The 25,102-nt window shown below is 48.7% G+C and overlaps 1 protein-coding gene across 1 annotated transcript; it reads left to right on the top strand.

The window, feature by feature from the left end:
- Nucleotides 1–2,468: 2,468 nt before the first annotated feature.
- Nucleotides 2,469–9,559, top strand: NEURL3 (neuralized E3 ubiquitin protein ligase 3). The gene is made up of 4 exons (XM_057743369.1): nt 2,469–2,580; nt 7,178–7,663; nt 8,616–8,687; nt 9,351–9,559. The coding sequence occupies exons 1-4, from the start codon at nt 2,469–2,471 to the stop codon at nt 9,557–9,559; spliced, it is 879 nt and encodes a 292-aa protein (XP_057599352.1).
- Nucleotides 9,560–25,102: the final 15,543 nt, after the last annotated feature.

Here is a 25,102-nt window from a genome sequence, read left to right as displayed (position 1 = left end):
CCTATCTCGGAGGGCAGACATACTGGCGCCTTCTGCAGTACCGGCTACAGCCAGCAGGGGCCGCCTCAGAGGCTGCCCTCCTCTTGGAGGGCCGGTGGCTGCCCTCCTGGAACGAACATTTGCAGCGGCCTTGCGGCGAGGAGGGTGGCCTGGAAGGGAGAGTAGGGTGCCGTCTCCATCGTGGGATGGCCTCCGCCTCACACGCAGGCAACCAGTCAGCAGCTATCTGCAAAGCCCCTACTAGTGTCAGATAAAAGCAGAAGACGTTCGTAGCAGCTAAATGCCCAGAGAGGCTGTGGCCTGACTGAGGATGGTGGAGGCGGCACAGCATGGCGGGTAGGGCACTCCCGCTGCAGCCAGACAGCCTGGGCGTGGCTCTTGTGATTGTGAACAAGTTGCTTCACCTTTCTGTGCCTCATTTTCCCCATTTGTAAAGTGAGAATGATTACAATAAATAGAACCTTTTCAAGAAGTTGCCATGGGGATTAACAAGTTAATACAATACTGGACTTAGAACAGCAGAGTTTGTTAAATAAACAGATAGAGGAGCGGGTGAGTGTGTGATGCAAGGGGCGGCCTGGGCATCCCCATCCCCTAGATGCCAGGCCCGAGGGAGGATTTCAGTTCTCAGAATGCCCACCCCACTGGGGTCCTGAAGATGGGACCACACCACCTCAGCTTGCTGGCACTGGGCAGCCTGATGTCCACAGCTTGTCCGGTAATTTTCCACATGGGCTGAGGCTCAAGGCCTTGTTTCCCTGATAAGATTCCAAAACTATCTCTTTTATAGGAATGTGGTTTATCAACAAGGTGTTCTTGGCTCCCGCCAGCCAGTCATATAGGCAGAGTTGGGGCTGGGGAGGGGGGAGGGGGGAGGGAGAGGAGGCGGGCTCTCTGGCTCCAGCGCTGCCCAGAGACAAGGGGATGCCCCACACTGGGCCAGCAGGGTCATGAACCATGAACTCATTGTGATGGCTGCTGACATCACCAGTTTGCCTTTGACCTTTGGAAGACAGTTTCTAGAGAGTCTGGCCGGCGGCTTGGTGTGGAAGAGAAGGTCCAGGGTCACAGCAATATCTTCTGAAGTCACCTGGGGCCAAGCAGCTGTCACCAGGACCAAAGTCACGGCACATTGGGGCTGGAAGGGACTCACAGACCAGCTCATCCGGGATTTCCGTTATCCTCATGGGGACACCAGGGCCCAGGGAGGGTAAGGGAGGGCAAGCTGACATAGGAGACACAACCTGGGTCTCCAAGCTGCCCGCCCCCCATCAAACTCCCCAGCCCAGTCAACCATACCGCTGTCCCCAGGTCCTTCTGGGACATGCATGGGGCATATCCACCCCTTCAGCAGAGTTCAGAGTAGTCACTGATCATGGCCTTGACCCAGGGTCTTGGGAGGGCCTTAGCCTAGAAGTCAAGGGCCAGGGTGCCCACAAGCCTGCAAACTAACCTAGGGCTTGTCGCCTAAAGTGGGATCTACAGAACCATCTTGTTAGAAAACCAGAATCCCACATGTGCCCCAGAGCATCTGAATCAATCTGCATATTGATAAGATCCCTGGGAGGTTCAGATGCAAGTTGCAATCTGAGAAGCCCTCGGTTAGAGCAAGCCACTTTCCCGCCACCAGCCTCTGTTTCTTTGACGGAAGGGGCAGAAGATCTCTGACCTCTTTGCCACTGCCAACACCCTGGGAGCTGGGCTTTGGGCGTGACCTCCTGTGGGACTCAGTGCATTTTGTGGGGGATTCTGGGAAGTGGAATTCCAGCCCCAGTAAGGCTGGGAGCAATCAGCATCTTTCCCATTCTGTCTGCTTGGCCCCTCTCCTCTCTGCCAGAGACCAGGGCCTGGGGCAGCTTCACAGGTCCTGGGATGCAGCTAATTCAATTCAATCCATTTCACCAACACTGATTAAGCGCCTCCTGTATGCTGGGGTCCGTAGCAGTGACTCTTTACCCTGGCTGTACATTGTAATCATCTGTGATGTTTTTATTTTTATTATTTTGGTTTTTATTTATTTTATTTTTTATTTTTTGGCTGCGCTGCACGGCATACGGGATCTTAGTTCCCTGATAGGATTGAACCTGTGTCCCTTGCAGTGGAAGCACAGAGTCTTAACCACTGGATGGCCAGGGAAGTCCCTAAGGTGCTTTTAAAAGATGCCGGTGCTGGGCCTCACCTCAGGCCACTGGAATCAAGGTCTCTGGGGGCAGGTCTGGGTCCAGGTACTTATTAACATGACTCAGGCAATTATAATACACAGCTGGGTTGAGAGCAACTGGTCAGAAGTAAGAGAGACGTGTACGCCCAATCCTACCCAGGCCATCTCCTCAGTCCCCACTTCCTCCAGGCCAGCCAGCTGCTGCAGGCCTGCTGCAAGCCAGAAGTCATCAGGAAATTCCCTGGATATTGTAACCCGTGACTGCAATCTCTAATTAATCATCAACACTGTAATATGATCCTGGCCCATGACAAGGGGACCTGCTGAATCCTTTGGAAACCTATCCACAGGCCTTCAGACCCAGGGACCGGTGCCCAAGGACCCCAGGCTTATGGGGGCCCAGATCTGCTCCCAGGCTGGTAAGTAGGAGCCCTGAGCTTGGTCCCTGGACCAGGAGAGCAAGAAGCAGAGGTGGGGGGGCTCTGTGTTATTGCTGGGGTAGAAGTCTCGGGAGGTAGAGTATAGTCAGTGTAAATATTGCTCAGAAGGAGTTTCTGATACAGGCTGGGCTGCCCTAGGTAGTGAGCTATTAGGAGGCAGTAAGGTAGTGAGCTTCCTTTCTTTGCAAGAATCCAACAGAGGCCGAGTGACTTGGGTCCAGAATCCCTGCAGTGATGTGCTGACCCACATGACCCATCTGCCTTCAGATCCTGTTGTGCAAAGAGAAGACTGGCTGGGGTGGGAAGTGGGGTAGAGTGTAGGGGGCCTGGTGGAAGACCAGGGGTCCCAGCTCCGCTGGGGGACCCTGGGCGAGTCTATTCTCCCTGGAGCCTCAGTTTCCTCGTCCTCAGGCTGGGAGCCAATGCATCCCACCCTGCCGGTTACAGAGCTGCCAGAAGCACAAGCCACAAGGTCACCAGGCACCGTGGTTCTCTGCCAGCCTCACCTGAGGCCACAGCATTCCCTTGATACGTGCGGTGGGAGATGGAAAACTGGGTCTTTTACCACTAGAGATCCAGACTGGGCATCCCTGCTCCCAGAGCCTGGTCTGCTCCCTCCCAGGCAAAGGGAGCCTCAGCCTTTGGCCCCCTAGTAACCTAAGGCTCGCACACCAGCAAGCAGGTGGCACCTGAGCCTGGGGGCAGGGTGGGGCGGGGCCAAGCCACCACTGCCACCACTGCTGCAGCAGCAGCAGCAACTGTGTTTGGATTCCAGGCAATGATGGTGCATGAAGGAGGCAGCACAGGGGCTCAGGATGAGGAGCTGGGCCGGGGCTCCCTCCCTTCTGGCTGCACAACCACCTTCCCAAGCGCCGTTCCCTCTGAGTGTGTCCCTGTGGGGTGGTGGGGAAGCTGTAAGGGCACTTAGTGGGTGCCTGGCGCCAGGAGAGGCTTGATGGCTGGAGGGGTGTTGATGACAGTGAGGAAGGTCAGGAAAGGTACTCACTGCACAGAGGGCTGACCCTTGTCACTCAGATTCCAAGAGCCTTGCTGCAAAGATTCTCTGATTGGAATCCACCTGTCTGGAGGGCAGGACATCCAAAAGGCCGTGAATGTGTTCCCTGCTCCCCAGCAGCCCAGAGGGTCGTTGTTGCCAAGGCCAGTGCACAGTGGAGGAGCGAAGGAGGCAGGCAGAGTAATTGGGGAGGGTCCTCCATGGGGAGCTCTGCTTATGCAGCCTTAGGATCCTGCCTGAAAATGGGGCTGCTAAGAACAGCCACCTGCCAGCATGCGGTGCTCAGAACCCCCTGCCCAGCCGGCTGGGGACAGGCCTACTTGGAGAGCCACACTTGGCCTGTGCCCACCTCTGCCTCTCCCCAGCCCAGGAGCAGGTGGGACCGGGGAGCCTGGGTCAAAGAATGGGAGGAGCCCTGCCAGCCCACCCTGTGGAAGGAGATGCCACCCAAAGCCAGCTCCAAACTCAGGCGCAGAGGCCCGTGTAAAGCAAAGGAAGGGACCCCATGGGCAGATGCAGTTCTGCAGGGTCTCTGCCAGGCTGGGAGAATGAGGGTGGCTGTCGGTGCCACTCAACTTTGGCCTTCTGCAGCGAACAGCCAACACAGCTGTACAGGACAGCTTGCGGGGAGAGGCTGCCACCTGAGGAGCCCTGTGCGCCTGTCGAGGCCACGCTGCTGCAGGGCTGCCGAGCTAGTGAGTGGAGGCTGGGCGTGGTGCTGGGAGAAGGGAGCACAGTCCACTGGCCTCTGGTGGCCTGCGCAGCACTTGTGTCCTCTCAGCCTCCCTCCTCTAACTGGTGACATGAGGACGTAGCTCCCACAGGCCCTGGGGAAGCTCCTGAGACAGGGGTGAGTTCTGCAGACCATCTAATTCCTGTGAGGTCTAGGCCTGTCTCTCTTGGGGTCCCAGGGCCCCCCTGCCCTGCTGAGGGACTCATGCACCCATCAAGGTCGCTCCCAGCGTTCTGCCTCCGCCCGCACTGCCTCCCCGTCAGCCAGTTCTCTGGCTCCTCTCCTTCCCCCCAATCCCCCTCTCCCATCCCACTGTCCCCAGAGCCTGTCCTGCCTATGTCAGCCTCTGTCCAGGACAGCTGTGCAAGTGATGGGGCGGGGGGAACTCCATCCACTGACTCCTTGCCGAGGGAAGGGAGTCAGCTCTTGGCCGGGATGGGCTCATCTCCACTGGATACCATCTAGGGCCAAGGAGTGGGGCCTGATGGGTCTCCTATTCCCCTGACCCAAGGGTGGGCCCCTTTCCCTGCAGAGGTGACCCCTGTTTGAACCCCAGCTCTGTCCCTGCTGCTCACCCGCTGTCAAGTGGGGTCTTTTCTGCCTTGCAGGGTGGTGGCAGGGTTGGATCCTGTTCATCCAGCGAGGGCTCCCCTCCTGTCCGACCTCAGGGATGGGCGGTGACCCAGCCAAGTGAGGGGGTGGCCCCCAGCCTCCAGGGTGGGATATAGCTGATTACATCAGGAGCCCCTAACTGCCCCCCCCCCCACCTGATGTCCGTCCAGGTGGGGTCTTAACTCTTCACATTCAGGATCCCCAGACAAATACCTGGCGACTCCAGGCCTGGGCTGGAAGGAATAGAATTCCTGTTGTGATAAGGAGATCAAACCCAGAGGGGCAGTGACCGGCCTAGGGCAGCAGCAGAGCTGGGGCTAGAATCTGGGTGTCGATCCTCACTGCCCTCCACAGAGTCTCCTGGTTGCGCCAGCAACTTGAGCGAGTGCAAAGATAGGTCCACCTGATGTCAGGACCCTCAACTTGGCTCCTGGTCACCATCTGTGGCTACTTTGGGCCTCCCTTGCTGGTGCACAGTCTGGAGGAGCAAGGGGTGGTGGGCTGACCCTTCGGGAAGGGAGGGAGAGATCAGGGCATTCCAGGAAGGGGCGGTGGCACGGGCAAGGGTGAGGGAGGGGTGAGCTTGGCTAGCAGGGCTCTGTGAGGGTGGGTTCAGAGGTCCCCCCCGCAGCTAGGGTGAGCACTTTCCCCTTACACCTAGGGTGAGGGAAACGTGTCTTTGGCCTGCAGAGGTCAGGGATGGATTCACTGTGACCTTAAGGGTGTCCCTTGTGCCTGACCAGAGGGAGCCTCCCTCCTTGTGCCTGGCTGGACCCTTGCAGGCATGTGGGTGTCAGACAAGAGGGCCAAGGGCGACTGAGGAGATCTGGAAGGGAGGGGCCTTGTTCCTCGGGGCTGGGGACTGGCTCAAGTTTTTTTGTGTTTTTTGTTTTTGCTTCTTTCTCAGACTTATTACCATTTTTCAAATTTAATTTTTTAATTGAAGTATAGTTGGTTTACAGTGTTGTGTTAGTTTCTGGTGTACAGCATAGTGATTCAGTTATATGTATGTTTTCATATTATTTTCCGTTATGGTTTACTACAAGATATTGAATATACAGTTCCCTGTGCTCTACAGTAGGACCTTGTTGTTTATCTATTTTATATATAGTAGTTTGTAGCTGCTAATCCCAAACTCCTGATTTATCCCTTCCCCCCACCCCCCACCATCCGCTTTGGTAACCAAAAGTTTCTTTTCCATGTACCATTAAAAAAAAAAAAATCAGTCACCAATCACTCCTTACTAAATGCCTCCTATGAACCAAGCTTTCTCTGGCTCAAGCTTTGATTGAATTCACCTCTTTTTATTTTCAGCCTTCCTCTTCCAACCCAGAAAGAGCAGGGCCAGGAGGGGAAGGGGAGAGAGAGAAGGCCTGGGGAGCTGGCTAAGAGCTGTTCTGGGGGCAGGAAGCGACACCAGTTTCCTCCAGGCCTCTGGGGCTCAGAGGAAGGGCTGCCCAGCAAGGAACTTTCCCTTCTTGGCTGCCAAGTGGAGTCAGGTCCGGAAGTTCCCTGATGTCAAAGCCTACTGAGGCCTTGGCTGGGTCCAGCCCACGATTCTGAGGGGCTGATCTGGGACTCCCTCTCCAGGCTTCGCCCCCTCCCCGGGTTGGGAGTTGCCAAGCCCCTTCTCTCCCAGGACAAGAGAAGTCACCCTCATTGGGGGCAATGCCTTCACGCGTGACGCGCCTTCTCTGTGGGAAATCACAAAGTCACACAAGCAGAGAGGAAAACAGCACCAACACAGCACCAGAGCCCACCACAAACAGCATGTCAGCCCATCTCCTTTCAGGCTGTTTCTAGATACAGATAGGATACACATGCATATAATAAACGCATAAATGTACGTGCCAAACAAAACCAGGGTCATATTCTGTCTACCGTTCTACACCTGCTCTTTCTAGTTAAAGGCAATAACCACTACCAGGTTCGAGAGCCGGTACTTCCATCAGTTTAATTTTTACAACATCCCTAGGGGAGGGGAACTGAAGCTTCGGAAGCTTCAGGAGGGAACTAAGATCGCAGGCAGACGGCAAAGCGGGGTCCTCACGGGTTCTAAGAAGGCCTCTGGGGGTGGAGGAGGGAAGAGCAGGGACAGCGGCCCCTGCGAGGGGGGGGTTTGGTGGAAATGCCCCCTTCCCTGGAGGGGAGGGTTGAGCCGGCCGCTGCAGCGAGCGGGTCCGGGCCGCCCACACTGACACCTCCCGCCTCCGCAGACGCCGACATGCCCCGCGAGGCGCTCCGTTTCCACGCCGAGGCCGTGGGCGCGCAGGTGCGTCTGGACGCACAGCGGAGCACCGCGCGCAGGCGCGCCACGTTCCACGACGGCATCGTGTTCAGCCAGCGGCCCGTGCGGCCGGGAGAGCGCGTGGCGCTGCGCGTGCTGTGTCACGAGCACGGCTGGTTTGGCGGCCTCCGCGTGGGCTTCACGCGCCTGGACCCCGCGCGGCTGCCCGCGCCCAGCCTGCCGCCCTTCGTGTGCCCGGACCTGGAGCAGCAGAGCCCGACGTGGGCGGCCATGCTGCCGGACGGCTGCGCGCTGGAGGGGGACGTCGTGCGCTTCTGGGTGAACCGCCGCGGCCGGCTCTTCGTCCGGGTCAACGCGGGCCCCCGACTCCTGCTGCGCAAGGGCGTGCTCTTGGGCGCCCCGCTCTGGGCCGTGATGGACGTGTATGGGACCACCAAAGCCATAGAGCTGCTGGGTGAGGCCTCCGGTGGGAACCCAGGCACCGCCCCTGGGAGGGGAGGAGGTGGAGGCTTCATCCGCATCCAGACCTGCGGGGAGAACTGTTCTTTCATTGATATGCAGTTTTTCTATCAGCTCTTATCAGGGTATGAAGATGGGCGCTGGGGACAAGACCCAGTCATAGGGAGGGCAACCTTGTCTCTGAAAAAGGGGAAGACGTGCTCAGCATCCCAAACATCTGTTAGAGGGCTGATCGCATTCACAAAGGAAGAAATTTGGGGGTTGGGCTTTGTAGTCTAAGTAGGAGTTCGCTGCAAACAAGGGTGGCAACAAAGGAAACATAAGTGTGAGAGTTAGAGGTGAGCAAGAAGGCAGCCTGGGTGGGGGGCGAAGGTGAGATGTTCAGGCACTGGGTGGGGAAACAAGGACCACCTGAAAGGAGAGTGGGTTTCAGGGGAGCGAGGAGTTACAGGAACACTCATAAAAAGAAATGTTGGCATTCCTGGGCTGGTGTTCATGGGCTTGTACAAGCATTACAGTCCCCCAGCGCGTTTGTTTTCCAAATTGCTTGTCATGGCTTCTGGAACCCTGGAGCACCTGGTTTGGTAGGTCTGGAGTGGGGCCTGAGCACCTGTTTTTCCCACCTCCTGGGGTATTCTGATGCACTTCTGGGTTGGGGACCATGAATAGTGCTGAAGGTCTCCACTCAAGCAGCCACAGTAAGGCAAAGGGGAGCTGTCTAAAGGAAGGGTGGATTAGGAAGAGGAATCTGCAGCTCTCTGCTGGGTTAAACTGGGAAAGGGGTGGCCAGGACAGGGCTGGATGACCAGCTTGCAGCTCCAGCACTGCACCCCAGAAGAGAAAGCAGATGAACACTTTGCTTTAAGGGCAGGGGCTGGGGGGGTGGGGGGAGTGGGAACACCCTGACTTTGCTTTCTCCATGCCCTGACTTTCCCTTTCTGCCTCAGATCCTACAGGCAACACCTTCCCCACAACCATGCCATGGGTCCTCAGTGATGAGACTCTGCCAGAGCCGGAAGGTGAGTGGCTTCCTGGACTCTCAGGGACTCCCCAGGACTCCAGCGCTAGGGGAGCTGGGGGAGGCCCCAGCCCTGGGAACTCAGTTAAGTCTCTCCAAGTCCTATCAAGTCTCCCGCAGCCTTTAGGCCAAAAAGATTTGGCTCTGCCACTAGAAACCTAAAAGCAATTTAACAGCTCTGCCTTCTAGGACATTGGCTAACTTCACAAGTTACTAGGGCACATTCACGAACAGATGTTATTTTGTCTGCCTGCTTTAAAAAAAGCAATCCATGTTCATAGTAAAAGCTTTGCCAAACAGAAGTAAAATACATATGAAAGGATAAAGAAGGAAGTGAAAAAGCAAAACAAAACAAAAAAACACCTCCCAGACCTTCCCTTACCTGTTAGGTGGATTTCCTCCCAGTATTTTGTGGTCATATATATATGGAGTTATTTGTGCTTTGTTTTCCCTGTTTTCTAAATCAGAATCTTATGATATGTGTGTATGTACCTTATGGTTTTCTTCCCAACTTTTTTCACGTGATTACACTGTGAGCGTTTTCTTACAAGGTAATATTCTTCAAAATCCGACCACATAGTTCTCTGTGCTGTGGGTATATCATGAGTGGGCTGCCCACCCCTTGCCCCCAAGTGCCCCTGACCTATGTTGTCACCTTTTCCAGCCACGACAGGAGAGGAGTGTGCTGTCTGCTTCCACCAGGCTGCCAACACCTGCCTTCTCCCCTGCGGCCACACATACTTCTGCAGCTACTGCGCCTGGCGTATCTTCAGGGACACGGCCAAATGCCCCCTGTGTCGCTGGGAGATTGAGGCGGTGGCCCCAGCTTGGGACCATCCTGCTCTGAGCACCAGAGATGGCCACATGGTATAGGTGCATATCTCTGAGCCCGGCTCCTGCCTAGGAAAGAAGTACAGCTCTGTCCTCTTTCTGGAGAAGAGTAAGAAAGGCTGGTCAGCAACTGATGTGGCAGACAGAGGGAGTCAGGGCCACAATGACTCTTCCCCCTCCTCAGCAGGTTGGGGCCAGTGGAGCAAGGAGGTACCTCTTTCTGCCCGCACCGAAACTCCCTCCCTGGTAGGTGCCTAACTGGAGAAAGTGGCTCAGCAATGGGCCAGTGGGGTTCTTGCCCCTCTGCTTAGTTCCACGTTCATCTTTGTGTGCCAAGGCTTTTGGCTGGCCACCTGGTTCAGCCACCATGGACCTAGCAATCCCTGGTACACCTAAGTCCCAAGAATCCCAAGAACCCACATGTGTCAGTAAGAAGGGCCTTTGTGTAGAGAGGGGTGGCCTGATCCCTGGTTTTATGGCTGAGGAAGTTAAGGTATCTGTGTGTGTCTGGTGAAGCCCTGCCCACCCTGGGGTGTTGAGGAGCCTGGACCAGCTGCACAGAGCATCTGGGTGGAATTTTGTTTATTTATTTTTTTAAATTGAAGTTTAATTGCTATACAATGTTATATAAGTTATAGATGCACAATATAGAGATTCACAGTTTTTTAATGTTACACTTTATAGTTATTATACAACTGTTGGCTCTGTTCCCCCTGTTGTACAGTATATCCTAGTAGGGCTTCCCTGGTGGTGTAGTGGTTAAGAATCCACCTGCCAATGCAGGGGACACGGGTTCAAGCCCTGGTCTGGGAAGATCCCACATGCCATGGAGCAACTAAGCCCGTGTGCCACAACTATTGAGCCTGCACTCTAGAGCCTGAGAGCCACAATTACTGATCCCACATGCCACAGCTCCTGAAGCCTGAGTGCCTAAAGCCTGTGCTCCACAACAAGAGAAGCCACTGCAATGAGAAGCCTGCACACCACAGTGAAGAGTAGCCCCCGCTCGCCGCAACTAGAGACCCTGTGTGCAGCAACGAAGACCCAGTGCAGCCAAAATATAAAATAAATAAGTAACAAAATAAATCTTAAGAATATATGTATATCCTTATGGCTTATTTTATACTTAATAGTTTGTACCTCTTTATCCCCTACCCCTAAATTGGCCCTCCCCTGTTCCCTCTCCCAATTAGTAAACACCAGTTTGTTCTCTATATCTGTGAGTCTGCTTTTTTGTCATATTCACTAGTTTGTTGTATTTTTTTAGATTCCACATATAAAGGCTATCATACAGGTTTTGTCTTTCCCTGACTTATTTCACTTATCATAATGCCCTCTAAGTCCATCCATGTTGCTGCAAATGGCAAAATATCATCCTTTTTTATGGCTGAGTAATATTCCATTGTATATGTATACCATAACTTCTTTATCCACTCATCTGTTGATGGACACTTAGGTTGCTCCCATGTCTTGGTGATTGTAAATAAGGCTGCTGTGAACATTGGGGTGCATGTATCTTTTCATTCTGTGTGTGTCTCTAGATCTGAAATGAGTCTCTTTTAAGGCAGCACATATGGGTCTTGTTTTTATATCCCTCAGCTACTCTGTGTCTTTTGGTTGTAAATTTAGTTCATTTACATTTAAGGTAATTATCAATATGTGTTATTACCATTTTGTTAATTGTTTTGTGTTTGTTTTTGTAGGTCTTTTTTCTTTCTGTCTTCTTTTGTTCTCTTGATACTTTGATGACTGTGTATAGTGTTATGTTTAGATTCCTTTTTCTTTTTTGCCTGTATATCTGTTATAGATTTTTAGTTTGTGGTTGCTGATTATTTAAGTTGCTGATCTCTTAATTTGAAATGCATTTTAACAGACGTAGAGAACAAGTGTATGGACTCCAAGGAGGGAAAGCGGGGGCAGGATGAATTGGGAGATTGGGATTGACATATATACACAAGTATGTATAAAATAGATAACTAATGAGAACCTGTTGTATAGCACAGGGAACTCCACTTTACTGTACAGTAGAAACTAACACGACACTATAAAATAACTATACCCCAATTTTTAAAAAATGCATTTAAAAGACCCTGCATTTGTATTCTTTCCCCTCACAATGACTGTTTTTGTTGTCATATTTTGCATCTAATTATTTTGTGTATCCCTTAACTGCTTATTGTGGGTAGAGATGATTTTACTACTTTTGTCTTCTAGCCTCCCTGCTAGCTTTGTGTGTGGATGATTTCCTACCTTCACTGTACGAGGGTGAGTCAAAAATATCCGCACTCTGGCTGTAGAATTTATTTTAATTAACTTTTAGAAAAGACAAATACATCATTTTTCGACATAACCTCCTTGCTTTTCAAAACTCTTTGTCTGTCTGTCAACAAGCTTTTTTGTTCCCTCATTAAAAAATGTTTTAGGCTGAGTTGTGAGCCACAAATGCACTGCTGTCTTCACTTCCTCATCAGAAGTGACACTTCATCCTTGTAGGGCTGCTTTCAGGGGACCAAACAGGTGAAAGTCCAATGGAACAAGATCAGGACTATGGGGAGCATGCTTTAACACTTAAAAACGAAGTTTTTGCAGAGTGTCAACAGTGTGGGCAGAAGTGTGTGGACGTGCATAGTCATGCAAGATCACAGCACCCTTGGCTATTAGTCTTCTGTGTTTAATCCGAAGTTTAGGCGTCAGCTCTTTAATAAGCATCTCACTGTACTGAGCACTCGTGATTGTTGAACCTTTGAGCCATGGCTGATTTGCAAATGATTTGCCACATAATCTGTCACTTGTCTGTTCGACAGAATCATTTCACATGTATGCTCAATGTTGTCATCAGCCGTGGACATGGACAGGTGTCCAGCTCCTTCCTGATGGCTAATGCTTGTGCGACATTCCTTGAATTTCTCTGTCCATTCATACACACTTCTTTGCGACAAAACACTTTCTCCATACTGTGCACAAAGTCATTGGTAAATAATGGCACCAGGCACACCCTCAGATCACGAAAAACAAGTCACTGCATGCTGCTCTTTTTTCATGCAGATCACAAGTGGGGCATCCATTTTTGCTCGCACTGCAGTTACAAATGAACTGATGTAACGTTCACACCTGCACAGCAGTGACTGGGGAGACAGTAGCCTTGAACGGAAAGCACTGATAAGAGTGCGGCCAATAGAAGTTTTAATATAACGAGAGTGCGGATAATTTTTGACTCATCCTTGTCTGTTTGCCTTTACCAGTGAGCTTTCTCATTTCATAATTTTCTTGTTTCTAGTCGTGGCCTTTTGTTTTTCACCTAGAGAAGTTCCTTTAACATTTGTTGTAAAGCTGGTTTGATGATGCTGAACTCTTTTAGCTTTTGCTCGTCTGTAAAGCTTTGGATCTCTCATTCAATCTGAATGAGAGCCTTGCTGGGTAAAGTATTCTTGGTTGTAGGCTTTTCTCTTTCATTACTTTAAGTATATCGGGTCACTCCCTCTGGCCTGCAGAGTTTCTGTTGAAATATCAGCTGATAGCGTTATGGAAGTTCCCTTGTATGTTATTTGTTGCTTTTCCCTTGCTGCTTTTAATACCTCTCTTTATCTTTAATTTTTCTCATTTTAATTATAATGTGTTTTGGCATGTTCCTCTTTGGGTTAATCCTATATGGAACTCTCTGGACTTCCTGGACTTGAGGGATTTTTTCCTTTCCCAGGTTAGGGAAGTTTTCAGCTATTGTGTTTTCAAATATGTTTTCAGCCCCTTTCTCTCTTCTCTTTCTGGGGCCCCTATAATGTGAATATCAGTGCATTTGATGTTGTCCTAGAGGGCTCTTAAACGATCCTCATTTCTTTTCATTCTTTTTTCTTTTCTTCTGTTCAGCGGCAGTGATTTCCAATACTCTGCCTTCCAGCTCGCTGATCTGGTCCCCAGTATCGTTTGGCCTGCTGTTGACTCCTCCTAGGGTGTTTTTCCTTTCAGTTGTTGTAGCCCTCATCTCTGTTTGGTGGTTCTTTATATTTCCTATGCTTTGTTGAAAACCTCGAACTTCTTGTTCTGTGCATCTGTTTTTCTCCCGAGTTTTTTGACTGTCTTTACGATCATTAGTCTGGACTTTTTCTTCAGTAGATCACCTATCTCCACTTTACTTAGGTCATATCTTTGGGGTTTTATCTTGTTCTTTCATCTGGAACATGTTCCTCTGCTGCCTCATTTTGTCTAATTTGCTATTTGTATTTATACGTATGTGGTAGGTTAGTTATGTTTCTTGACCTTGGAGAGGTGGCCTCCTGTAGGAGACATTCTGTGTGTCCTAGCAGTGGACTCCCCTCTCGTCACCCGAGCGATATGCTTTAGGGGTTCCCCCTAAGAGGGCTGTGTGGGTCCTTCCACTGTGGTAGGCTGACTATGTGGGCAGTCTGGTAGGCTTAGCTGGCCCCTAACCCAGTTGGTTGCCAGGCCCTGCCTTGTGTGGGTGCTGCTGGCTGCTGGTAGCAGGGCTTGGTCATCAGGCAGCTGGCTGAGGAACCTCAGGGAGCTCTGGGACTAGTGCTGGCTCACCGATGGGCAGAGTCAGGATCCAGAAGACTCTGGGGCTGTTGCCTGCCCACTGGTGGATGAAGCCAGATTCTAGGGTTGGTGCTGGACTGCTGGCAGGCAGAACCGGGTCCTGGAGTCTGGCTGCAGGGCCCAGGCACCTTAGAGCTGGTGTCAGATTTCTGGTGTGGTGAGGGGAAGAGCTGGTTTCTGACACAGTTGGGTATGGGGTCCAGGGTGTCCTGAAGCTTGTGTTGGCCTGTTGAGAGCCAAGGTGGCAGCCACCAGCAGTAATGGTCAGGCAGTAGAACAGGCACCCCAAAATGTTTGCCAGCAGTGTCTACGTCCCCAGGGGGAGCCACAGCTGCCCCCAGTTTCCCACCTCTCCAGGAGACTCTCCAAGACCAGCATGTGGGTCTGGCCCAGGCTTCTGTCAAATTACTGCTTCCGCCCTGGGTCCCAGTGTGTGGGATGTTGCATGTGCCCTTTAAGAGTGAAGCCTCTATTTCCTCCAGTCCTTTAGGACTCCTGAAATTAAGCCCTGATGGCCTTCAATGCCAAATGCAGTGGGGGCTTGTCTTCTGGGTGCCAGACCCCCAGGCTGGGGAGCTTGACATCAGGCTCAGAACTCTCACTCCTGTGAGAAGAACCTCTTCAGTTCCTCTCCAGCTTGTGGGTCGCCCACCCAGGGGTATGGGACTTGATTATATGGTGAGTCTACCTTTCCTACCCATTTCATTGTGGTTCCTTCTTTATGTCTTTAGTTGTAGACAGTCTCTCTGATAGGTCTGGTCTTTTTCATCGATGGTTGTTCTCTATATAGTTGTGATTTTGGTGGGCTCATGAGAGGAGGTGAGCTCAGGGTCTTTCGACTCCGCCATCTTGGCCGCTGTCTGCCTGGTAGGGTGTTGACAGTCTGTATGGAAGCTGGGTCACTTTAACAAGTCCTTGGTAAAGGGGATCAGCAGTCACCTGACGTCATGCATCTGAAGATGAGTCAGCGCATGAGAATGCACTGTTATCATCGTGCTCATTTCCTTGCTAATTTCTGAGATATCAAAGTTTTTTGTGAATGATTTTGTAGTGTGTGTGTCCCCTTTGTTGCAGTCAGTGGGAGTGAGTGGGGCTGGGGACTGGTCAGGAAGCAGGGGCGTGGGAACATGCCTTCCTGTTCTACACACACACACACACACACACACACACACACACACAGCCCCTGGGCTGGCAGTGGACTAGGCAGGACCTGGGAACCTCAGGCCTGTGGACTCTGTTTTGCTGAGCATGTGAAGGGGATGGTCCTACAGTTACAACCAGGCTCTTCTCTGGCTACCCTTGACTTGTGAGGACTTCCTAGAGGCTCTGGCTCCTGATTGAAGGGAGGAGTTGACCTGCCCCTCCCCAGTTCCCCCCCCCCACCAGCAGGTGTTGGGGGGCGGGGTTGGAGGACAAGCTACACCTGTTACTTTGCTGTTGTTCCTGCTTCCTGACTGGTGAGAGAGAGGGCTAATAGGGAGTTTGAACCTATTGTGCCCAAAATCATGATGATAGGCACCTCCACAAACTGCATCCCCACTTTCACTCTGGAGTAGGATCCCCTCTCTGCCACCTGTGAGTGTTCTAACCTTTGTCATGTGACTTGGACTTCTGTGACGCTCAGTTTCTTCATCTGTGAAGTGGAAATAAGATAATTTTCTTTGCTGGTACATTGTGAGGATAATGAGTATGAATGAAACTTGTATCTTAGAGGAAGTACTCTAAATATGGTGGCTTCCTTTCCCTGGAAGAGGCATCTCCCAGCAGAAGCAGGCAGGAGGTCACTGGGCTGGCCATCGGGGGTCTGGGTGTGAGCCCTGACAGCCCCCACATCACCCCAGTGTTCTGGAGTGATTCCTGTGGATCCTAAGATAACTTTTTTCATCTTTTAAGTGTCTTTTCTTAAACCCAAATACCTTCAAGGCGAGGGTAGCACTTTAATCCTATTTCCAGCAAGTACCTCCTTATTAGTTAACACCTACGCAGCACCAGAAGGGGGACTTCTGGAATGGTGGATTAAGGACTTCTGTAAATCCATTTCTCCATAAAAGCAATAGGAATATTGGCAAGATTATAAAATGCAACTTTTCCAAACTCTGGATATTAGCCAAAGGCTAACAAGGTTTATCCAAGAGAAACTACTCAGTTTTGATAAGAGCAGTGGGGTTTGTGGTGGTTTAACTTGGCCTGTTCCCATCCCTCTAACTTCAGCTCCACAGTAGTTTTAAAAACCAGCAGCCTTGCAACCACCAGAGGGGACAGGTTGTGTTGGGAGCTCCTCAGAAAGCTCTGTCACCAGAGCATCATCCCTCTTGGTCTGTACTACACTTCCCTGGAAAATCTTCATTTATAGGGTGTTGTCATTACTTAACACAACTTGGAGCCTTCTCCATGGGAAAACCACTATCCCCAGGCATTTGTCAAACATCATCAGCTTCAATTGTTTAACATTGCAGCTGCCTGAGTCTGTGGTACCAGTTGTGACAAACAAGGGCCCAGTCAAAAATTTCAGAGGAAGATCTGAAAAATGTTCATAGGGGACTTTAAAAGCTCTGACACATTCCTGTGGCTCTAAAAGACCGTGTGCAGGATCAGGAAAGACGTGCTAGGGCCCCAGTCTCTCACTGGCTGACCGCAAGGCCCTGTGCAAGCAGGAGGTAAAGGCTAAGACAGAGTTGTAAACTGCCTGAGCGTTGATGGCAGGCCTCAACCAACACACAGAGCTCCTTAACCAACACATAGAGCTCCTTAGTAAGAGGTAGATTTTCTAGCTCAAGGCACTTAAGGAAATTTCTGTCCAGTCATTACCTGACCATTAAGCTAACTGAGCAGAGATACCAGTGACTGCATGCTACAGAGAATATAGACTTTACAGAATTAGTCCAGGAAAGTCACTAAACAGGCAAACAGCAGGGAAATGCGTGTCTCATATTTAGAGTTGCCACATTATATTACCTAAAAGACCCAGTTTTTCAAAAAAAAAAATTATGAGATCTGCAAAGAAACAGGAAGGTACGGCCCATGACAAAATCAGTCGCTAAAGGAAGGCTGAATGTTGGGCTTATTAAAGACTAAATCAACTGTTACAACTATGTTCAAAGTACTGAAGGAAACCATGTCTAAGGAATTAAAGGAAAATATGTTATGTCTCACCAAATAGAGAATATCAATAGAGAGGTGGAAATTATAAAAGCAACCTAATAGAAATTCTGGAGTTGACAAGCACAGTACCTGAAATGAAAAATCCACCAGAGGGGCTCAGCAGCAGATCTGAGCTGCAGACCTGGCCTACAAGAAATACTAACGGAATTACTTCTGATTAAAATGAAAGGATTTATCTCTAACCTTTTCTCCAGTTTTATAGATAGGAAAACTGAGACCCAGGGAAGAGGAATAAATGATGGGGCAAGAACGAGAATCTTCATTATAACCACACTGACTCAATCATTTCTTCATTCATTCATCAAACTAATTCCAAAGCATATTAAGTACCTGATACTAGAAGCTATCCTATTATGAGCACAGTCTTATCTGTGTCTTTAGGAGTCATACTGGCTAATAAATAATTATAGTATAATGTGGTAAGCATTTTTTGGTAAATTTCACCTTTTTTTAGAATAAGTGTTTTATTTATTTATTTATTTATTTATTGGCTGTGTTGGGTCTTCGTTGCTGCATGCAGGCTTCCTCTAGGTGTGGAGAGCAGAGGATACTCTTTGTTACAGTACAAGGTCTTCCCACTGCGGTGGCTTCTCTTGTTGTGGAGCACGGGCTCTAGGCACACAGGCTTCAGTAGTTGTGGCATGTGGGCTCAGTGGTTGTGGCTTGCAGGCTCAGTAGTTGCGGTTTGAGGGCTTAGTAGCTCCGAGACATGTGGGATCTTCCTGGAGCAGGGCTCAAACCCATGTCCCCTGCATTGGCAGGCAGATTCTTAACCACTGCACCACCAGGGAAGCCCAGTAAGCGTTTTTTTAAAGCCTATAGAAAAAAGCTTTTCAATCTTAGGTTTACAATAGCAGGCTGAACACATGTAGTTGTTTCTTTTTACTCTAATTCTCTATAAACTGTTCATAAAGCATCTAAATAAATACATATCTTCACTAGAAAACAATATAGGGAAAACCTGGTGAACCAAAAACCATTCTAAAATATGAAAAACAGATGTAATCAGATTGAACATGGAAACTACAGGACAACATTCTACAGAAAAGACTGCTGAAAATGGTGGGAGCAGGTCTAGGGATTTTTCAAACCCAGAACTGGAGAACTGGGAGCAGGAGGTGGCTCATACTTAACTGACCACAGGTGGTTGGGGACATCACAGGATGCACAGCCGGGAATGTTTATCTCAGGCCAGGCAGTGAGCCACAGTGTGTCTGACCATGGGCAGGAGCAGTGGGGGTGAATGTCTGGGTCAAAGAGTTAAGGCAAAGCCCCAAACACTGACAGTTCCCTAGGGGAACGGAAGCCTCTATGTCCAGAAGGCTAATTGTTGACTCATCTTGTCCAGCACACATACATTCCATTTCTCATTATCACTTTAGGCAGATGCAGTGTAATTCATGCTGAATATTCTATTATTTGCAAGCAAGCCACTCAGGCTAACCAGGAATCTCAGTTCCAGAGGAGATGAAACCCAGGAAAAACCAAGTATTTGAGGAAAGCTAATATCATGGGGGAAAAGGCATCAAACTCAACAAAAAGAGGACTTCATACCTGAAAAAAAAAATAGAGTTAATAGAGCAGACAGACCTGGGCTTTAGGACAAATATAATTAGATGCAAAAAGATATTGCATCAAATAATCTAGGTACCTTGGAAACAACTAAATCATTGAAATAAAAACTCATTAGGTGGATTGAATAGCAAAAAAAGATTATAACTGAAAAATTCATGATCTGGAATCAAACAGAATGGACTGCAAAATTACAAATAGATGAAATGTATGAAATAATAGAGAATAGATGCAGAAGTTCAAATTTCCAAAATTTCAGGAGAAAATAGAGAAAATGGAGGAAGGAGAATACTCAAAGAAAGAAAAAAGGAAAATTTATATTGAAGAAAGACGTGACTCTTCATGCTGAGAAAGTGCATCAGTTGCCTGACAGAATACATGAAAAAAAAAAATCTTCATCTTGACAATACTGATGAAATTTCAGAACATTGGGGGTAAAGAGAAGACCCAAGTAGGAAAAAAAATAGATCACTTTACAAAGATATGTGAATCAAATTAACGGTAGACTTTTTCTCAACCATACTGGATGCTGAAAGACAATGGAATAATATCTTGAAGGTTCAGAGTTTTTTTTTTTTATTTTATTAAGCTATAATTTACATACACTGAAATGCACAGATCTTAAGTCTTCATTTTGATGAGGGAACAATTTTGAAATTTAAAATTCTCCAAGCAACTACTCCCATTCAAATGAGAGAAAAATGAAATTTTCAGATATAAACTCAGTTTTTCACTCACCAATACTTTATGAAAGAATTATTAGAGAAATTGCTTCACAAAGAAGAAAAAACAAGAAAATTTAACTTTTCATGATTAATTAAAGCACAAAATGTTGAGTCTAAATAAGTTGTTAGTTGTAAAAAAAATTCAGTAATAATCTGGAGTGAAAACCACAGACTATCATCTTGGATGGAGTGAGGGGAAGAAAAAGCATGCTAACTTTCTTTTCTCACTAGGAAGAAATAATTATTAACAATAAAAATGAGAAACATATAAGTTGAATTGATATGTTGAAGAACATACAGAGTGTAGAAGACTACAAATGGGATATATAAATTCCAAATCATTAAAATAATAAACTCCAATTTCAACAGTCCAACAAAAGGCAGGATAGGAGGTAAAAGAATAAAAAGTAAAGTAGATAGGTACAAGTCCAAACAGAGCAGTACTCATAATAAATGTGAATGGCTTAAATTCATCTATTAGTTGACAAGGATTTTCAGTTTGGGCAAATAAAAAATAAATAAATTTTAAAAATACAATCCTGTTACATTCTGCCTCTGAGAGATGGACCTAAAACAAAATCCAAAAAGACTAAAAATAAAGGAAAAGAAAAATATACCAAGCAAATATGAAGAACAAGCAAACAGGTTGTGGCAGTCCATGATCAGGCTTGCCTTGGAGATCCCTCAAGATGACATAAGTGGAAAATGCCTGGAAAATGCCTTGCAGCCCAAGAGCAGATAGGAGGAGATTGCCCAGTGCTGACTCAGAAAGAGCCTAGGTATCATGCTGGGGGTTTTGCTCCCTGGTGGGTTGAAATTGTGCTGTGAAAGTAATATTGATTGTTTTTGATACTGAAGTGAGACCATGATTCTACACTTCTCATACATCTTACTCCATGTAAGAATGTAAGACCACCAAACTTTGGCCATATCTCTGAGACATAAGGGGGCAACCAAGAGCAACCTCACCCCTGAATCCTTACCCTATGTAAATCCTTTGATTTAGTTAATTGTAAGCCAAAAGTAAAAGTTTCCTTTAACTATGTCCAAGTCATTATTCTTGTTCATCATAAAAGACAGATTAGGCTCCTTGGTCTTAGCCTCTGTTCAGGTGTACCTGTATTAGCATCAGACAAACTAGAATTTAAGGGATTATTGGGGATAAAGAGGGAATTCAACTAGAGATGATCATACTAAGTGAAGTAAGTTAGAAAGAGAGAGACAAACACCATATGGTATCACTTATATGTGGAATCTAAAATATGACACAAGTGAACCTATCTATGAAACAGAAACAGGGACTTTCCTGGTTGTCCAGTCGTTAACACTCCATGCTCCCAATGCAGGGGGCCCAGGTTCAATCCCTGGCCAGGGAACTAGATCCTGCATGCCACAACTAAGAGCCCACATGCCCCAACTAAAAGATCCCGCATGCTGCAACTAAGACCTGGCACAGCCAAATAAATAAATAACTAGTAAAAAAGAAAGAAAGAAAGAAAGAAAGAAACAGAAACAGACTCACGGACGTGAAGAGCAGTGGTTGTCGAGGGGGTGGGATGGAGTGGAGGTTGGGGTTACCAGATGTAAGCTTTTATATATAGGCTGGATAAGCAACAAGTTTCTACTGCATAGCACAGAGGACTACATTCAGCATCCTATGATAAACCATAATGGAAAAGAGTGTTTTTAAAAAGGGAATGTATGTATATGTGTAACTGAACCACTTTGCTATACAGCAGTAATTAACACAACATTGTAAATCAACTATATGTCAATAAAAATGAAAAAATAAAAATAAATATGATTAAAAAAAGAATTATTCATAATAGTGCCAAAGTGGAAAACAATCCAGATGTTCATCAACTGATGAGTGGATAAACAAATGTGCTCTCTCCATACAATGGGATGTTATTTGACCATAAGAAAAGGAATGAAGTATTGATTCACGCTACAACATGGATGAACCTTGAAAACGTGCTAAGAGAGGGAAGCCAGTCACAAATGGTCACATATTATATGATTCCATTTATATGAAGTGTCCAGAATAGGCAAATCTATAGAGACAGAAAGTAGATTAGCATGGGTGCCAGGGGCTGGAGAGAGGGAGGAATAGGGCGTGACAACTAAGGGGTATGGGGTTTCTTTTGGGGGTGAGGAAGATGTTCTAAAATTGATTTTGCTGATGGTTGCACAACTTTGTGAATATGCTAAAAACCACTGGACTGCACACTTTAAAGGGATAGATATTATGGTATGTGAATTATATCCAATTTTAAAATTATGCAAAAAACCCTACACACTAAAATGGATGAGTAAAGATATGCTAGTGGATGAAAAAGAGGGGAGCAGGAAAATCTTCAAAGAAGAAGTGACATTTAAACTGTTCTTACAGGGATATTTTGAAGGCAGAGATGAGGGGAAAAGGTATTCCAGCACAGCACACGCAAGGATGGACACGTGCAGGACGTGTCTGGGAATTATAGGAAGGTCACACTGGCCAAAGCAGAAGGAGCAGGAAGCCGCTGAGGAGCCCAAGGGAAAGGTGGGTGGGAGCTGGCTGTGGAGAGCTCTGCTGGCCATCGAGTGGCTGCATGGGGCGCCCTTGATGTCTAAGCTGGCTGCAGGAGGGCTGATCTGTCAGTGGGCCCGTCTCACCTCAGTCAAGCACACTCTGCTTGTAAGGCATCTGAGGAGAGAAACAAGCCGCTGCTAAGTTTCGCTTTCCTAGAAGTCCAAGAGTTCTAGGTTGTGATGATAAGAAGTCACTGGATCAAAGCACGCAGAGGGAGTGTAAAATTAATCTTCATCATGAGGATAATGCGGAGTGAAAGGAAAGTAAAACTGCAACCAAGGATTGTAAATGTTTGTTTGGCTTAAGCAGGAAGCCAGCCTGGGCTGGACCAGGGACCTGCTACGGGGCTTTCCCAGAGACTGAGAAAAATTCCCTTGCTCAGGTGACTTTCAGATGAAGCTTCCTGTTAGACCAACTGGGGTGTGAGACGTCAGTCTGGGGAATAACGAGCTGTTCCTCCAGAGACCAGGACCACCGTATCCCCTGTCCATCCGCCACCCCCTCACATGGCCCCCGCTGGCTGTTTCCAGTCCCCTCCCCCAGCATTATTGCCTGTGTTATCTGCTCTGCACCCCCACCTCCCAACCCCCCAGCCCCACACAGACAGAGGCTTCCTGCCTGCTGATAATTGGATCAGGAAATTCCACTTGGAAAACGTCCACGAGGAAAGGCTGGGAAGGACAGCGGGGCACCCCTGAGCCTGTGGCAGAGTGAGGAGAATGAGGTGCTGTCTCATTCCTCCATGGACCTGCACACCAGATCAGCATCCTATCTTCCAGATGCCAAGGAGGAGAAGGAGGGGTCCTCTCATGAGCCTGGATGTGGTGACTTGTGATCCTCTGGGTCAGCAGTCTGTCCCTCTCAGGTGTGCATGAAGTTAGGTAAGCCACAACATAGGTGATAATATTCCCATTTTACAGCTAGAAAAACTGAGGCCCAGAGACTGTGTCTGACTTGCCCAAAGCTACTCAGCACCTCCTGGTGTTGTTGGGACTAGATCCCAAACCACTGAATCCCAGCCAAGGGACTCCTCTGCCTCAAGCTGCACCATTTACGGTTTGACATAAATGCAGACCACCTAGTAGATACCACCTCTTTATCCCCGCAAAGTTCCCAACAAAGAGGGGACAATTTATGCAGTCCCAGCCATCAGTGGGCTGGCAGCCTCCACACAAGGCAGGGCCTGGCAGCCAGCTGGGCTGGGAGCCAGCCTTGTATACCAGCGTGCCCACAGTAGTTAAGCCCACCACAACCGAAGGGCCTGTGCAGCCCGCATGTTGCAGAAATCAGTCCGTTGAGAAACCAAACACCACACTTGGAGGGTTGGAGAACTCAGGTTTATTAAGCCGGCGGCCCCAGATGAGCTAACGCTCCAAAGTTCTGGGCCCCGAACTCAGGGTGAGCTTCACTTTTATAGTGCACGTGTTTACAGAGCATGGAAGTTTCCAAACAGGAACTTACAAGAGCAGGCGCAGGACATTCCATTTTTTAGCAAAACGTCTTAAAGTTACATTCGATTGTTAGGTCGTCCTGTTTTTGCTGTTTTTCTCCGCACAGCAAGCATATTTCACAAAAGCAAAACAAGCATGGAGTTATTTTTAGCTGAGTGTAAGTTTCTAACTTTCCTCTTCAATCCCCCCTCTTGATGCCCCTTAAATCTTATGAGGCATAAACTTCTTGATCTTCTAAGCCCAGGGGATGATAACCTCTTAGGACTAGGAGACGTGCGGTGGCCCTCCTATCCACGGTGGCCTCAGCTAGGCTGGAAACTACCCTCATGAATAAGGGCAAGAGGCAAGGTAAGAGGAGACAGGTCCCAAGGAGGAGTAGGACTATTCCCACAAGCGTTTTGAATCCCCCTAGGTAAGAAAACCAATCCCCAAATAGTCTTCGGGGATTCCATTACCTTTGGGTAGATTGTAGCCAACACGACCCCTTGTGTTTAGCCTATAGAAAACATCAAGGCCAGTGCAACCAATCCTTACAAGGCAGGCTGTCATCTTAACCCTGACCCTCAGATGTCCCTTGTCGAATTCCTCAAGCTTCCGCCGTGCATAGACCAGTCAGCCCTGGAGTGACTGGAGCAGGGCTGAAGATCTCAGATGGGACTCCGTTGTCTTTGTAGGAAGACTCGAAGCAGCTGGTTTGGATGAGCTTTGGCAGTCCAGGTCCCTCGCCCTTCTAGAGGTGCTGCTTTCTTCAGCTGGGTGTGGTGGATCCACGGGGTGACTCCTGTAACTTTAACAGCAGTAGGGGTTGCCAGGACGACCGTATGAGGGCCAGTCCTAACTGGCTGAAGTGGCTCCTTCCTCCAGTCTTTTACCCATACCTCATCTCCTGGCTGATAGGGATGAACCCAATTGCCCAAGGGAATGGGAGTCCTTTCTAAGGTTTCTCAAGTAAAATGGTGGAAGACCTTTTCCAGGGCCTGGAGGCGTCGAGACATCTCCAAGGTCTGCTAGTTGTTGGGGGTCTCCCTTGAGCTTCCCTATCAATGGAGGAGGTCTCCTGTATAAGATCTCAAAGGGAGAATAGCCTGAGGACCTCGTGGTGCATCAGGCTCGGAGCAAGGCCTAGGGGTAGCATGTCAACCCAAGGTAATTGGGTCTCCTGACAGAGCTTAGCTAACGTAGTCTTGAGGGTCCGATTCATGCGCTCGACGTTCCCTGAGCTTTGTGGTCTGTAAGTGGTGTGGAGCTTCCATCTGACTCCCAGTGTCTTGGACAAAATCTGAACTATCTCAGACACAAAGGCTGGCCCATTGTCAGACCCTATGGAGAGAGGCAGCACATATCTGGGGATTGTGTCTCTTAGTAGGGCCTTGGCCACCTCTCGTGCCCGTTCAGTGTGCGTGGGGCAGGCCTCAGCCCATCCCAAGTAGGTGCAGACTATCACAGGCAAATACTTATAGCCTTGGTAGGGCTTGGCTTCAGTAAAGTCCACTTCTAAACCTTCAAAGGGCAATGTCCCAACTGTCTTGGTCTTGATCTTTGGCTGGCATTG

The sequence above is a fragment of the Hippopotamus amphibius genome, chromosome 7, assembly GCF_030028045.1.
Source record: "Hippopotamus amphibius kiboko isolate mHipAmp2 chromosome 7, mHipAmp2.hap2, whole genome shotgun sequence".
NCBI lineage: Eukaryota > Metazoa > Chordata > Mammalia > Artiodactyla > Hippopotamidae > Hippopotamus > Hippopotamus amphibius.
The sequence above is the reverse complement of the archived record's forward strand: the minus strand, read 5'-3'. Positions and strand labels throughout refer to the sequence as shown.